The sequence below is a fragment of the Triticum aestivum genome, chromosome 2B, assembly GCF_018294505.1.
Source record: "Triticum aestivum cultivar Chinese Spring chromosome 2B, IWGSC CS RefSeq v2.1, whole genome shotgun sequence".
NCBI classification, from domain to species: Eukaryota; Viridiplantae; Streptophyta; class Magnoliopsida; order Poales; family Poaceae; genus Triticum; species Triticum aestivum.
In genome coordinates, this window is record NC_057798.1 from 648,911,930 (window position 1) to 648,927,901 (window position 15,972).

Sequence of the window (15,972 nt, forward strand, 5' to 3'; positions counted from 1 at the left end):
TAGCTTATGATTGCTAAGCTTGCTTTATTTATTGATTTAGAAACTAAAGCTCTTTATGTATTGGTGGCCTTCCTTTTTTTAAATGTTTTGGCTTGATTCACGCGCTTAACATTGTTTCTTCCTGGGTCACCACACTCATCTCTCTCCTCTTAAATAACTTGCCACATCAGATTTTTTACCTACTTGAAAAGCTTAGCACCTGTACAAGGTGGAGCATTGAGAGAGGCCTAATGGTAAAAAAGACATCGCTGTTGGAAATATGCCCTAGAGGCAATAATAAAATGGTTATTATTATACTTATTTGTTCATGATAATAGTCTATTATTCATGCTATCATTGTGTTATCCGGAAATCGTAATACACGTGTGAATACATAGACCACAACGTGTCCCTGGTGAGCCTCTAGTTGACTAGCTCGTTGATCAACAGATAGTCATGGTTTCCTGACTATGGGCATTGGATGTCATTGATAACGGGATCACATCATTGGGAGAATGATGTGATGGACAAGACCCAATCCTAAGCATAGCTCAAAGATCGTGTAGTTCGTTTAGCTAGAGCTTTTCCAAATGTCAAGTATCATTTCCTTAGACCATGAGATTGTGCAACTCCCAGATACCTTAGGAGTGCTTTGGGTGTGCCAAACGTCACAACGTAACTGGGTGACTATAAAGGTGCATTACGGGTATCTCCGAAAGTGTCTGTTGGGTTGGCACGAATCGAGACTGGGATTTGTCACTCCGTATGACGGAGAGGTATCTCTGGGCCCACTCGGTAATGCATCATCATAATGAGCTCAATGTGACCAAGTGTCTGGTCACGGGATCATGCATTACGGCACGAGTAAAGTGACTTGCCGGTAACGAGATTAAACAAGGTATTGGGATACCGACGATCGAATCTCGGGCATGTAACATACCGATTGACAAAGGGAATTGTATACGGGATTGATTGAATCCTCGACATCGTGGTTCATCCGATGAGATCATCGAGGAGAATGTGGGAGCCAACATGGGTATCCAGATCTCGTTGTTGGTTATTGACCGGAGAGGCGTCTAGGTCATGTCTGCATGTCTCCCGAACCCGTAGGGTCTACACACTTAAGGTTCGGTGACGCTAGGGTTGTAGAGATATGAGTATGCAGTAACCTGAAAGTTGTTCGGAGTCCCGGATGAGATCTCGGACGTCACGGGGAGTTTCGGAATGGTCCGAAGGTAAAGAATTATATATAAAAAGTCAAGTTTCGGCCATCGCGAAAGTTTCGGGGGTCACCGGTATTGTACCGGGACCACCGGAAGGGTCCCGGGGGTCCACCGGGTGGGGCCACCTATCTCGGAGGGCCCCATGGGCTGAAGTAGGAGGAGAACCAGCCCCTGGTGGGCTGGTGCGCCCCCCCCTGGGCCCCCCTGCGCCTAGGGTTGGAAACCCTAGGGGTGGGGGCGCCTCCACTTGGCTTGGGGGGCAAGCCACCCCCCTTGGCCGCCGCCCCCCCTTGGAGATTGCATCTCCTAGGGCCGGCACCCCCCTAGGGGCCTATATAAAGAGGGGGGAAGGGTAACCGCACCCATGCTCTTGGCGCCTCCCTCTCCCCTTGCTACACCTCTCCTTCTCGCAGAAGCTTGGCGAAGCCCTGCCGAGATCGCTGCTGCATCCACCACCATGCCGTCGTGCTGCTGGATCTTCATCAACCTCTCCTTCCCCCTTGCTGGATCAAGAAGGAGGAGACGTCTTCCTCAACCGTACGTGTGTTGAACGTGGAGGTGCCGTCCGTTCGGCGCTAGGATCTCCGGTGATTTGGATCACAACGAGTACGACTCCCTCAACCCCATTCTCTTGAACGCTTTCGCTCGCGATCTACAAGGGTATGTAGATGCACTCATCTCTCTCGTTGCTAGATGAACTCATAGATTGATCTTGGTGAAAGTGTAGAAATTTTTTATTTTCTGCAACGTTCCCCAACAGTGGTATCAGAGCTAGGTCTATGTGTAGTTCTCTTTGCATGAGTAGAACACAATTTGTTGTGGGCGTAGATGTTGTCAACTTTCTTGCCACTACTAGTCTTATTTTGCTTCAGCGGTATCGTGGGATGAAGCGGCCTGAACCAACCTTACACGTACGCTTACGTGAGACAGGTTCCACCGACTGACATGCACTAGTTGTATAAGGTGGCTAGCGGGTGTCTATCTCTCCCACTTTAATTGGAGCGGATTCGATGAAAAGGGTCCTTATGAAGGGTAAATAGAAGTTGGCAAATCACGTTGTGGCTTTTACATAGGTAAGAAAACGTTCTTGCTAGAACCCTATTGCAGCCACGTAAAACATGCAACAACAATTAGAGGACGTCTAACTTGTTTTTGCAGCATGTGATTGTGATGTGATATGGCCAAAAGTTGTGATGAATGATGAATGATATATATGTGATGTATGAGATCATGTTCTTGTAATAGGAATCACGACTTGCATGTTGATGAGTATGACAACCGACAAGAGCCATAGGAGTTGTCTTAATTATTATATGACCTGCGTGTCATTGATTCATCGCCATGTAATTACTTTACTTTATTGCTAAACCGTTAGCCATAGTAGTAGAAGTAATAGTTGGCGAGCAACCCCATGGAGACACGATGATGGAGACCATGGTCTCATGCTGGTTATGAAGATGATCATGGAGCCCCGAAGATGGAGATCAAAGGAGCTATATGATATTGGCCATATCATGTCACTACTATTTGATTGCATGTGATGTTTATCATGTTTTTGCATCTTGTTTACTTAGAATGACGGTAGTAAATAAGATGATCCCTCATAATAATTTCAAGAAAGTGTTCCCCCTAACTGTGCGCCGTTGCGAAAGTTTGTTGTTTCGAAGCACCACGTGATGATCGGGTGTGATAGATTCTAACGTTCACATACAACGGGTGTAAGACAAATTTACACACGCATAAACACTTAGGTTAACTTGACGAGCCTAGCATGTACAGACATGGCCTCGGAACACAAGAGACCGAAAGGTCAAACATGAGTCGTATGGAAGATACGATCAACATGGAGATGTTCACCGATGATGACTAGTCCGTCTCACATGATGATCGGACACGTCCTAGTCGACTCGGATCATGTATCACTTAGATGACTAGAGGGATGTCTAATCTGAGTGGGAGTTCATTAAATAATTTGATTATATGAACTTAATTATCATGAACTTAGTCTTTACAATATGTCTTGTAGATCAAATGGCCCACGTTACCCTGAACTTCAACGCGTTCCTAGAGAAAACCAAGCTGAAAGATGATGGCAGAAACTATACGGACTAGGTCCGGAACCTGAGAATCATCCTCATAGCTGCAAAGAAAGATTATGTCTTAGAAGCACCGCTAGGTGAAGCTCCCATCCCAGAGAACCAAGACGTTATGAACGCTTGGCAGTCTCGTGCTGATGATTACTCCCTCGTTCAGTGCGGCATGCTTTACAGCTTAGAACCAGGGCTTCAAAAGCGTTTTGAGCAACACGGAGCATATGAGATGTTCGAAGAGCTGAAAATGGTTTTCCAAGCTCATGCCCGGGTCGAGAGATATGAAGTCTCCGACAAGTTCTTCAGTTGTAAGATGGAGGAAAATAGTTCTGTCAGTGAGCACATACTCAAAATGTCTGGGTTGCACAACCGCTTGACTCAGCTGAGAGTTAATCTCCCGGATGACGCGGTTATTGACAGAATCCTTCAGTCGCTTCCACCGAGCTACAAGAGCTTTGTGATGAACTTCAATATGCAGGGGATGGAAAAAACCATTCTCGAGGTATATTCAATGCTGAAATCAGCGGAGGTAGAGATCAAAAAGGAATATCAAGTGTTGATGGTGAATAAAACCACTAAGTTCAAGAAAGGCAAGGGTAAGAAGAACTTCAAGAAGGACGGCAAGGGAGTTGCCGCGCCCGGTAAGCTAGTTGCCGGGAAGAAGCCAAAGAATGGACCCAAGCCTGAGACTGAGTGCTTTTATTGCAAGGGAAGCGGACACTGGAAGCGGAACTGCCCCAAATACTTAGCGGACAAGAAGGCCGGCAACACCAAAGGTATATGTGATATACATGTAATTGATGTGTACCTTACCAGTACTCGTAGTAGCTCCTGGGTATTTGATACCGGTGTGGTTGCTCATATTTGTAACTCAAAGCAGGAGTTGCGGAATAAGCGGAGACTGGCGAAGGACGAGGTGACGATGCGCATCGGGAATGGTTCCAAGGTCGATGTGATCGTCGTCGGCTACATTTACCTACGGGATTAGTTTTAAACCTCAATAATTGTTATTTAGTGTCAGCTTTGAGCATGAACATTGTATCTGGATCTCGTTTAATGCGAGATGGCTACTCATTTAAATCCGAGAATAATGGTTGTTCTATTTATATGAGAGATATGTTTTATGGTCATGCCCCGTTGGTCAATGGTTTATTCTTAATGAATCTCGAACGTAATGTTACACATATTCATAGTGTGAATACCAAAAGATGTAAAGTTGATAACCATAGTCCCACATACTTGTGGCACTGCCGCCTTGGTCATATTGGTGTCAAGCGCATGAAGAAGCTCCATGCTGATGGACTTTTAGAGTCTCTCGATTATGAATCATTTGACACATGTAAACCATGCCTCATGGGAAAAATGACCAAGACTCCGTTCTCCGGAACAATGGAGCGAGCAACCAACTTATTGGAAATCATACATACTGATGTATGCGGTCCAATGAGCGTTGAGGCTCGCGGAGGATATCGTTATGTTCTCACTCTCACTAACGACTTGAGTAGATATGAGTATGTCTACTTGATGAAACACAAGTCTGAGACCTTTGAAAAGTTCAAGGAGTTTCAGAATGAGGTAGAGAATCAACGTGACCGAAAGATAAAGTTCTTACGATTAGATCGTGGAGGAGAATATTTAAGTCATGAATTTGGTACGCACTTAAGGAAATGTGGAATTGTTTCACAACTCATGCCGCATGGAACACCTCAGCGTAATGGCGTGTCTGAACGTCGTAATCACACTTTATTGGATATGGTACGATCTATGATGTCTCTTACCGATTTACCGCTATCTTTTTGGGGATATGCCCTAGAGACAACTGCATTCACTTTAAATAGGGCACCGTCTAAATCTATTGAGACGACACCGTATGAATTATGGTTTGGGAAGAAACCTAAGCTATCGTTTCTAAAAGTTTGGGGATGCGATGCTTATGTCAAGAAACTTCAACCTGAAAAGCTCGAACCCAAGTTGGAAAAATGCATCTTCATAGGATACCCTAAGGAAACCATTGGGTATACCTTCTGCCTCAGATCCGAAGGTAAGATCTTTATTGCCAAGAACGGGTCCTTTCTGGAGAAAGAGTTTCTCTCGAGAGAAGTAAGTGGGAGGAAAGTGGAACTTGATGAAGTACTACCTCTTGAACCGGTGAGTAGCGCAGCTCAGGAAGATGTTCCTGTGGTGCCAGCACCAACTGAAGAGGAAGTTAATGATGATGATCAAGGTACTTCGGATCAAGTTACTACTGAACTTCGTAGGTCCACGAGGACACGTTCCACATCAGAGTGGTATGGCAACCCTGTCCTGGAAATCATGTTGTTAGACAACGGTGAACCTTCGGACTATGAAGAAGCGATGGCGGGCCCATATTCCAACAAATGGCTTGAAGCCATGCAATCCGAGATAGGATCCATGTATGAAAACGAAGTATGGACTTTGACAGACTTGCCTGATGATAGGCGAGCGATAGAAAACAAATGGATCTTTAAGAAGAAGACGGACGCGAATGGTAATGTTACCATCTATAAAGCTTGACTTGTCGCTAAGGGTTATTGACAACTTCAAGGGGTTGACTACGATGAGACTTTCTCTCCCGTAGCGAAGCTAAAGTCCGTCCGAATCATGTTAGCAATTGCCGCATACTATGATTATGAGATATGGCAAATGGATGTCAAAACGACATTCCTTAACGGCCATCTTAAGGAAGAACTGTATATGATGCAGCCGGAAGGTTTTGTCGACCCTGAGAATGCTAACAAGGTGTGCAAACTCCAGCGATCCATTTATGGGCTGGTGCAAGCATCTCGGAGTTGGAACATTCGCTTTGATGAGATGATCAAAGCGTTTGGGTTTATGCAGACTTAAGGAGAAGCCTACGTTTACAAGAAAGTGAGTGGGAGCTTTGTAGCATTTCTCACATTATATGTAGATGACATACTTTTGATGGGAAATGATATAGAACTTCTGGACAGCATTAAGGCCCACTTGAATAAGTGTTTTTCAATGAAGGACCTTGGAGAAGCAGCCTACATACTAGGCATCAAGATCTATAGGGATAGATCAAGACGCCTCATAGGTCTTTCACAAAGCAGATACCTTGATAAGATATTGAAGAAGTTTAATATGGATCAGTCCAAGAAGGGGTTCTTGCCTGTGTTGCAAGGTGTGAAATTGAGCTCAGCTCAATGCCCGACCACGGCAGAAGATAGAGAAAAGATGAGTGTCATCCCCTATGCATCAGCTATAGGGTCTATTATGTATGCCATGTTGTGTACCAGACCTGATGTAAACCTTGCCGTAAGTTTGGTAGGAAGGTACCAAAGTAATCCCAGCATGGAACACTGGACAACGGTCAAGAACATCCTAAAGTACCTGAAAAGGACTAAGGATATGTTTCTCGTTTATGGAGGTGACGAAGAGCTCGTCGTAAAGGGTTACGTCGACTCTAGCTTCGACACAGATCTGGATGACTCTAAGTCACAAACCGGATACGTGTATATTCTGAATGGTGGGGCAGTAAGCTTGTGCAGTTGCAAGCAAAGCGTCGTGGCGAGATCTACATGTGAAGCAGAGTACATGGCAGTCTCGGAGGCAGCGCATGAAGCAATCTGGGTGAAGGAGTTCATCACCGACCTAGGAGTCATACCCAATGCGTCGGGGCCGATCGCACTGTTTTGTGACAACACTGGAGCTATTGCACTTGCCAAGGAGTCCAGGTTTCACAAGAAGACCAGGCACATCAAGTGTCGCTTCAACTCCATTCGTGAAAATGTTCAAGATGGAGACATAGATATTTGTAAAGTACACACGAATCTGAATGGTAGCTGATCCGTTGACTAAACCTCTCCCTAGGGCAAAACATGATCAACACAGAACACTATGGGTGTTCGATTCATCACAATGTAACTAGATCATTGACTCTAGTGCAAGTGAGAGACTGTTGGAAATATGCCCTAGAGGCAATAATAAAATGGTTATTATTATATTTCTTTGTTCATGATAATAGTCTATTATTCATGCTATAATTGTGTTATCCGGAAATTGTAATACACGTGTGAATACATAGACCACAACGTGTCCCTAGTGAGCCTCTAGTTGACTAGCTCATTGATCAACAGATAGTCATGGTTTCCTGACTATGGGCATTGGATGTCATTGATAACGGGATCACATCATTGGGAGAATGATGTGATGGACAAGACCCAATCCTAAGCATAGCTCAAAGATCGTGTAGTTCGTTTAGCTAGAGCTTTTCCAAATGTCAAGTATCATTTCCTTAGACCATGAGATTGTGCAACTCCCGGATACCGTAGGAGTGCTTTGGGTGTGCCAAACGTCACAACGTAACTGGGTGACTATAAAGGTGCACTACGGGTATCTCCGAAAGTGTCTGTTGGGTTGGCACGAATCTAGACTGGGATTTGTCACTCTGTATGACGGAGAGGTATCTCTCGGCCCACTCGGTAATGCATCATCATAATGAGCTCAATGTGACCAAGTGTCTGGTCATGGGATCATGCATTACGGTACGAGTAAAGTGACTTGCCGGTAACGAGATTAAACGAGGTATTGGGATACCGACGATCGAATCTCGGGCATGTAACGTACCAATTGACAAAGGGAATTGTATACGGGATTGATTGAATCCTCGACATCGTGGTTCATCTGATGAGATCATCGAGGAGCATGTGGGAGCCAACATGGGTATCCAGATCCCGTTGTTGGTTATTGACCGGAGAGGCGTCTCGGTCATGTCTGCATGTCTCCCGAACCCGTAGGGTCTACACACTTAAGGTTCGGTGACGCTAGGGTTGTAGAGATATGAGTATGCAGTAACCCAAAAGTTGTTAGGAGTCCCGGATGAGATCCCGGACGTCACGAGGAGTTCCGGAATGGTCCGGAGGTAAAGAATTATATATAGGAAGTCAAGTTTCGGCCATCGGGAAAGTTTCGGGGGTCATCGGTATTGTACCGGGACCACCGGAAGGGTCCCGGGGGTCCACCGGGTGGGGCCACCTATCCCGAAGGGCCCCATGGGCTGAAGTAGGAGGGGAACCAGCCCCTGGTGGCTGGTGCGCCCCCCCTTGGGCCCCCCTGCGCCTAGGGTTGGAACCCCTAGGGGTGGGGGGCGCCTTCACTTGGCTTGGGGGGCAAGCCACCCCCCTTGGCCGCCGCCCCCCTTGGAGATTGCATCTCCTAGGGCCGGCGCCCCCCTAGGGGCCTATATAAAGAGGGGGGAGGGAGGGCAGCCGCACCCATGCTCTTGGCGCCTCCCTCTCCCCTTGCTATACCTCTCCCTCTCGCAGAAGCTTGGCGAAGCCCTGCCGAGATCGCTGTTGCATCCACCACCACGCCGTCGTGCTGCTGGATCTTCATCAACCTCTCCTTCCCCCTTGCTGGATCAAGAAGGAGGAGACATCTTCCTCAACCGTACGTGTGTTGAACGCAGAGGTGCCGTCCGTTCGGCGCTAGGATCTCCGGTGATTTGGATCACGACGAGTACGACTTCCTCAACCCCGTTCTCTTGAACGGTTCCGCTCGCGATCTACAAGGGTATGTAGATGCTCTCCTCTCTCTCGTTGCTAGATGAACACATAGATTGATCTTGGTGAAAGCGTAGAATTTTTTTATTTTCTGCAACGTTCCCCAACAATCGCTTGGAATGCAATAAAAACCGTCTCACGCTCTACTGGATTGCTCACGGCCTCTGCCAGCGTGCGGTCTCATAACGTGGCGTTGCTTTTATTTTATTTTCCTTCGACAACTGGCAGGTGGGGCTGAGAGGGAAACTAAGCTGACAAGGTGTCATTTGACCGGTCAACTAAAAAAATACGAAGCTATATGGTGTGACAGTGACCGTATAATCACCATAACACGTATATAATGACTGTGTTAACCGTATTCTTAAGTACAGTGACCAAAGTGAACGTACATGACAAGTTCAGTGACCATCAATGTATTTTACTCAAAAGACAAATCCGGACGTGTCTCCGAATGTTGGTTAGGAAATTCTTCAGCACTGAAGACAGCGTCGGTTGCCAGGGGCCGGCGGGAGGGCTCCGTTTTCAGTCGTTTTTTCCTGTCTTGTTAGGGTTTGTGTCATGCTCAGGAAGGCGAGACGGCGGCGGCTCCCTGAAGATGGAATAAAGGTCTCCCCGCCTAGCCTCCGTTCCGGCGGTGCATCTAGCATCGTTGGTGGGCGTGTGGAGGTGTGTCTCCGGCGGATCTATCTTTGGTGGATTTGCTCGGATCTCGTCGTTGTTCGTCTATGTTCATGTGTCTTCGGGTTGAATCCTTCCAACCTACGTTATTCTTCATCGGCGGTGGTTGCTGTTCTGGTGCGCTGGTCCTATGGGGCCTTAGCACGACGACTTTCCGACTGTCTACTACAACAAGTTGTGCCCGACTCCGGCGATGGAGGGGTGATGACGGCGGCGCGCCTTCGGCTCGCTTCAGTATTTGTAGTCGTCGCTAGGTGGTCTACGGATCTGGATGTAATTTTTATTTCCGGTGTTCGTTATACTACCATGATTGAAGAATGAATAGATTAAAAGTTTTTCGAAAAAAAAAGACAGCGTCGGTTTTTATTTCACTCTCTGTGTCTCTAGAGAGAGAGAAAAAAAAGGAGTCTATTTTGCTCGGGTGGGGAGCAAAACCTAGGCGGAGTGTCGCTAGAGAGAAAGCGCACACTGCAACAGTTTCCCCCCAGAGCGCCGCCGTCCGTAAGCGAAACGAGCCCTCGCCGTCGCCGTCGAGCGGCCATGGCGCCGCCGCGGCAGGACTCCCCGGAGGGTTTGGAGGTGCAGTGCGCGGGGTGCGGCGAGACGCTGGAGGTGGACCCGGGCCTGACGGAGTTCATCTGCCCGGACTGCGCCACGCCGCAGTCGCTCCCGCCGGAGCTCATGCCGCCGCCGCCGCCGCGGCGGAAGGCGCTGCCCCTGCCCCGCGCGGCCGCCGACGTCCGGGGCGCGCGGCTGCCGTGCGGCTCCTGCGGCGCGCTCCTGAGCGTGCCCGTCGGGCTGGCGCGCTGCGCCTGCCCGGTCTGCGGCGCCGAGCTCGCCGTCGACACCGCGCGGCTCCGGCATTACCTCCTCTCGTCAGCTACGGCGGAGGGCGCCGTGCCCGTGGTGCCACTCGGCGACCCCTCCGCCCCACCCATCCTCCAAGCCCAGCAGGTATGCTGTCGTCAAGGTGCTATTGCAGTTTCAGGCGTAGTTCAGTTGCTAGTATGCCTTTGGTTGAGAAAGGTGGGAATTTGTTCTTAGTGTTAAACAATTTTACATTTTTACCGAACGTTGATATGTGTTCACCAAACTATTAAACGATTTGTTTAATTAGTTTATTGAGAACAGTAAATCTGTTTCCAGTTTTCCACACTACAATATGTAACTAGGGTCTGTCTAACAAAGCTGTTTTACTTCATATCAATTGAAGTGTTGAGCTTACCGGCTAGTATTTGTAAGTTGTATGCATCAAAGGAAAGCCCATGTCTGGAACTAGAGCATTTGCATTTTCAAGGCCTTCCTTATGGTTATGCTACTGTGTATGAATGAGATGGGGGTAAGAAAAAAACATGCAAATGGGTATTAGATTGAAGTAAAGAGTTATTTACTTCGGTCAATCTTGGTGGATTTGAGGAGTTGTAGGAGACTAGGAGTTAGAAGCTTTCAGCCTGACTAATAAATGTGTAGATTGCTAGATCAGTAAAATGATGCACTATGAGTGGAGAAAGTGTTGCTGCAGAGTGCAAGGTGTTCCTACATGCTTGGCACCCAGCTTGTGTGTGAGTCGAGAATGGATGCAGTCTGAACTAAACCAAATTGTTTTTTTAATGATTACCAGCTTAATGTGAGCCAAATTTTCTTAGTATGAGCTCATTACACTACATTGAAGCATATTATCATTGTTATTAGAAGTATGCTACACTTTTGTATCTAAACAAATAGTGTATTTTTGTGTGCTTCTATTGCAATGCAGGTGCGGCAAGAACATCCTAATTTTGGGATTCGTGCAGGACTTTTGTGGACAGATCCTGATAATCGGACAAATTGTATGGGACAGGTACAAACAAATAATCCAAATCAGCTTATTCCAGAGCAGGCAGATCTGGACAATCCTGGTTCTACGATTGAGAGAGGGGAGGTACATGATGTCAGTGGGGAGGTACATGATGTCAATGGAATTTTTACTAAGCGGACAAACATGCATTCAGTTGGCCCTGGAATTGTTAGTCCCGAAAGGAGACATGAAGAGCCTGAAAATCATGACCGCCATCAGGCGCAAGTTCAATCTTCCAAAACGCGTATAAATTGCAGAACTGGGCAATCTACTGCCCCCCAAACTGTAAATATAGAAAAGAGGCAGCTGCTCACTCCCGATCAGACCATACAACAGGCACAAAAACAGCCTTCTTGTCATGCAATATGTACAGAGAAGGCACATGCAGAGGATGCAGATGGGGTGATTCATGTCCAGGAAAAGCAACAACAGCGTGTCAGCCAGGTAAATCATACAGAAGAATTATGCACTCAAGCGGCCGACGAGATAATTACAAGGGACAGCAATGGAACGAGAGTCGGGTACGCAGCTTGCAGTGATGCTGCATTTGCAGAGAGGAGGAAGGTGCATGAAGCAAATGACGCTATAAAACAGGTGCAAAGACAACAATCTGATTCAGCAGTTCATATGGAACCGGAAAATCAAGTGATCCATGTAGAAAAGGAACAATCAAAATCTTTCATTTGCAGAACCCCCAAGCAAAAAAAGAAGGGTTTGACAGCTGCTTCCAATCCAGATCTTCAACTTAGGCGCAGCAAACGTTTGGTGAAAGATTCACCTGCCTCCATAGACCAAGAACCTGTTCAAAATGAGTTTCTTGAGAGTCAAGAAGGAACTTCGATTAGCCACATACCAGCCACCGTCAGAGTCAGTGAACCAACAGAAAGTGATTCTGATTCACAGCATGCTGGCTCTCCAGAACAGAGTGAACCAACAGAAAGTGATCCTGATTGGCAGCATGCTGGTTCTCCAGAACAGAGTTTATCGGACTCTCCAGATATTGATAGAATCATCAGCAATATAAAGCCTAGTCCATCCCCTCCATGTGAGATGCATGAACCAAGCTCTAACAAGTTAGACAGCCCTCATTTAACTACACCAACTTCTAATTCAGATCTCAACTTGTCCAATCCCGAGCAGTTTGCACGTAATTACATCCCCCTTGAGGTTAGGAAGGCCCTTCCAGAGCTGAGATCTAATTCATTGTTTGAGCATAACATGTCCCAGGCAAGCTATGGCGAGGCAAGCCTGCATGATTTAACTGATTCAGAAGGAGACGACCCTTGTAGCCCGACTCTCCAGAATGTTGGTAATTTGCGCCTCGCCCTTCACTCATATTATCCTGTGTGTGCCATTGTGCAGAATTAACCTCCTCTAAAGAGGGGTCCTTTTTAGGGAACATAAATATAAGGAATATTATTACAGCAATGATAAATAGAGTTATGAAATCAGTAAGCTTATATAGCGGGTGAACTCAATGTTACCTTCTCTTACATTTTGTTAATGCTTAGTCATGCCAGAATGGCAATTTTATCCAAGTTTGGGTGGATCCATCACATCGAAGGGTTTGCTATGAGAGGAACCTGGGACGTTAAACATTGTTCTTTCTACATGTCAGGACGTGTTTGATCTGTTGTTGAGAGGTAGTGTAAATAGGAAAGATAAGGATGTGGTTTTATCTGAACCCAGTTTAATTTCCAAATGCTATTTATTTCCTTATTTGTACTCTTTGATATTTTGGACCATGAACATGTACTTTCACGTTCTCCAGATAAATAATAGCGGACCCTAAAATTAAGCTGCATAACAAGGGCAGCTGAGCAATGGCGGTGCTTGTAATAGAGTAACTATGCTGTTCGGTGTAATTAGTTGTGTTGGAGGATCAGAGTTCAATTTCAGGTCATAATGAAACTTTGGGTTCTTGGCTCACTGGCTAGTGGCTAACTTCTGGACTTGTGTGTCCAAATTCAAATCGCAGAATTTAAACAATATATTTAGGGTCTCTTTGGATGTAACGCATCTTAAAAGAAAAGTGATGCCTTTGGAGAGAGAAAAGGATGGAAAATGAACAGAAAAAACAGAAGAATGAGATTTAACATATCTCAGACATAAGGAATTAAGAATCACGCCTTTGGATCTCAAAAGTCAAAATATTAGAATTTTGGAAGTGATGCCTTTGGATGCTTTACAGGGAAGGAGGTAGGGGCATGTGCTGCTGTATTCAACTCCAGCCAGGCTCCCAAAATCTTATATCGCAACAGGATACATTTTGTTTTCTTGGACTGGTCATGCATAGACGAATGAGCTCAAAATTGAGTAGTTTTACTAGGTTTATGCCATCTCAAATTAGGTATCATGTGAGAAGTATCTGACTGTCTTAACCAGACTAGTTCCCTCTTTTTCGTTGACTGAACCATTTGGGCCAGGCCTTCTTTATCATTAATTATATGATAAGTTATAGGACTCTAGGCAATTTACCATTTTCAAGCTAGATAGTGTCTAATCATGCATACAATTCAGATACTGCTACAGTTATTTTGGTTGTTCGTATATCTGATTTGTTTTTTCAAGCAGGTACCAAGAGAAACCACAGACGTCTCCGTTGTGGTCTGAAACTCAGTCTTGAGGTGTGGACCTTGCCTAAGGGTGTGCGCATACCGGTTTCATTGAACACTTCAGGTGAACCTGTTGGAAAAGCGGCAGGCACCCTAAGTAACTTTTTGTGTGCAATAGCACGAGATGGCGTATTGGCACCGCTAACATATCATGATTGGAGGCATGTTCCGGAGAAAAACAAGAATATAATTTGGCATATTGTCAAGGTATAAATAAATATTGCTGTTTTTTTTGTGTGTGGCTGTACTTCTTCTTTAATAGCCTTTGTTTATTGGTGTAGCTCAAATTTGACATTGCTCCGGTTGGTGAGTTATGGATCATGAAGTCCTTAGGAAAGAGGTGGAGGAGTTGGAAATCTTTCTTGAAACTACAACACTACGATGCTCATGAGATGGAAGAGGAACGCCTTGCTGATCGAAATCCTCGTGTTCTCAAAGAACAGTGGCAATTTCTAGTTGCATATTGGAGTACTGAAAAGGCGAAGGTATTACTGGGAATTATACTTTTGTGTGTGGCTGAGCTTGATTTGCAAGTTTTGGGCTTGTTGAATTATTGTTATATTTCTCTCTGATCTCAGGCCGCAAGTGCTCGCAGTAAAGCTTGTCAGTCAAATGTGGTCGCTCATCATACTGCAGGAACAAAGAGCTTTGCAAGGATAATCGAGGAGGAGGTAATTCAAAGTTGCTTTTGTTGCTTTCACGGTCGTTGATGGATTTATTGTGTTAATTTGTGTGCAGAAGCAAAAACGGCCTAACAAGGACGGGCCTAGTGTTGAGGATTTCTTCATAATGACTCATACACCCAAGAATGGGAAACCTATGAAGAAGGCAACAGCTGATGCCATTGTGAGACACAAGAAAATAAACTTACTAAATGAATTTGTTTTGTGGACCGTGCACATAAGAGCTGAAGTTCCGTTGCATGTGCAGGCACGACTTCGTAAGCAGGTAGAGAGTTCAGGAGGTGATTCTGCTGCACATGACTCCTCCTCGAAGGTCCCACGAGGGAAGGCAGTCCTGCAAGCATCCTTCAAGGAAGCCATGGAGGCTAAACGCAGAGCTGAAGACGAGGCGTCGGCGTTGAAGGAAAAAATGATGGCAATGGAAGAAAGCCAGAGAAAGATGCAGGAAGATTTGGCGAATATGAAGAGCGCAGTTAGCGCTATACACAAGACAGCGCCAACTGGTGACTTGCAAGGTCAACAAATGCACAAAAAAACGCCTGTTAGTAAAAACTCTCAAGACGAGCCAACAAGTGGACCATCGTTTCCTCCAGGTTTCGCAAAGGTAATGCTCCTCTCTAGCTACAATACTGACTGACTGGCTCATTGCAGAACATATACAGCCATTTGCATAACCTGTATCACCGTTCTGATTCAGAATCCGAATCCTTCACAACCCATGCGGCGTTTAAAACGGGCCAAGCGCTCGTGAAACTTCATGGATATGTTGATGTCCCCTGACGTTATGATCATTTGACACCACCTCGTCAGCAGCTTCGATCTTCACTCAACATGCAATGCCATCTTGATTATGTCAACGGATCTAAGAAATGAATGAGAAAGAGGGCGAGTGTTTAGCTGCTTGTTCATGTGTAACCTTTTGCCTGTTGGTTGCTGACTTACTGTAAACTGTTGACCTTGGATCATGATATTGTGCATATTATGTCATGACATGATTTATCTCGTATCATTGTACTACTTTATTTATTTGTGTACTTTGTGCGTCATCTGCAAGTTTTGTTGCTTGTTACTGTGGATCTTTGCTTTTGAGTTCCTCAGGCTGCTCACGTTATTCTCAAAACGGAGACAGTAAACGTAATATAAATATTTCTAGAAAATTACAGCTTTGACCATTGAACTTTACTATATTTTTTTATTTTTAAAACCCATAAGAAGTGTACAATGTGAAAGTATTTATAGATAAAATCACATGTACATGATTTTCTAACTACCATATAAATAAAAAGTTATAGCTTGGTTGAAAGTTAGGTTCACTTCTTGGCTA

General features: G+C 45.5%; 1 protein-coding gene across 1 annotated transcript; it reads left to right on the forward strand.

Moving 5' to 3' along the window:
- The first annotated feature begins 9,960 nt into the window (after positions 1-9,960).
- Positions 9,961-15,647, forward strand: LOC123046491 (uncharacterized). The gene is made up of 8 exons (XM_044469878.1): positions 9,961-10,467; positions 11,270-12,659; positions 13,925-14,172; positions 14,247-14,450; positions 14,544-14,636; positions 14,704-14,811; positions 14,896-15,252; positions 15,346-15,647. Exons 1-8 carry the CDS (start codon positions 10,054-10,056, stop codon positions 15,397-15,399), a joined length of 2,868 nt encoding a protein of 955 aa, XP_044325813.1. The 5' UTR covers positions 9,961-10,053; the 3' UTR covers positions 15,400-15,647.
- The last annotated feature ends 325 nt before the right edge of the window (positions 15,648-15,972 follow it).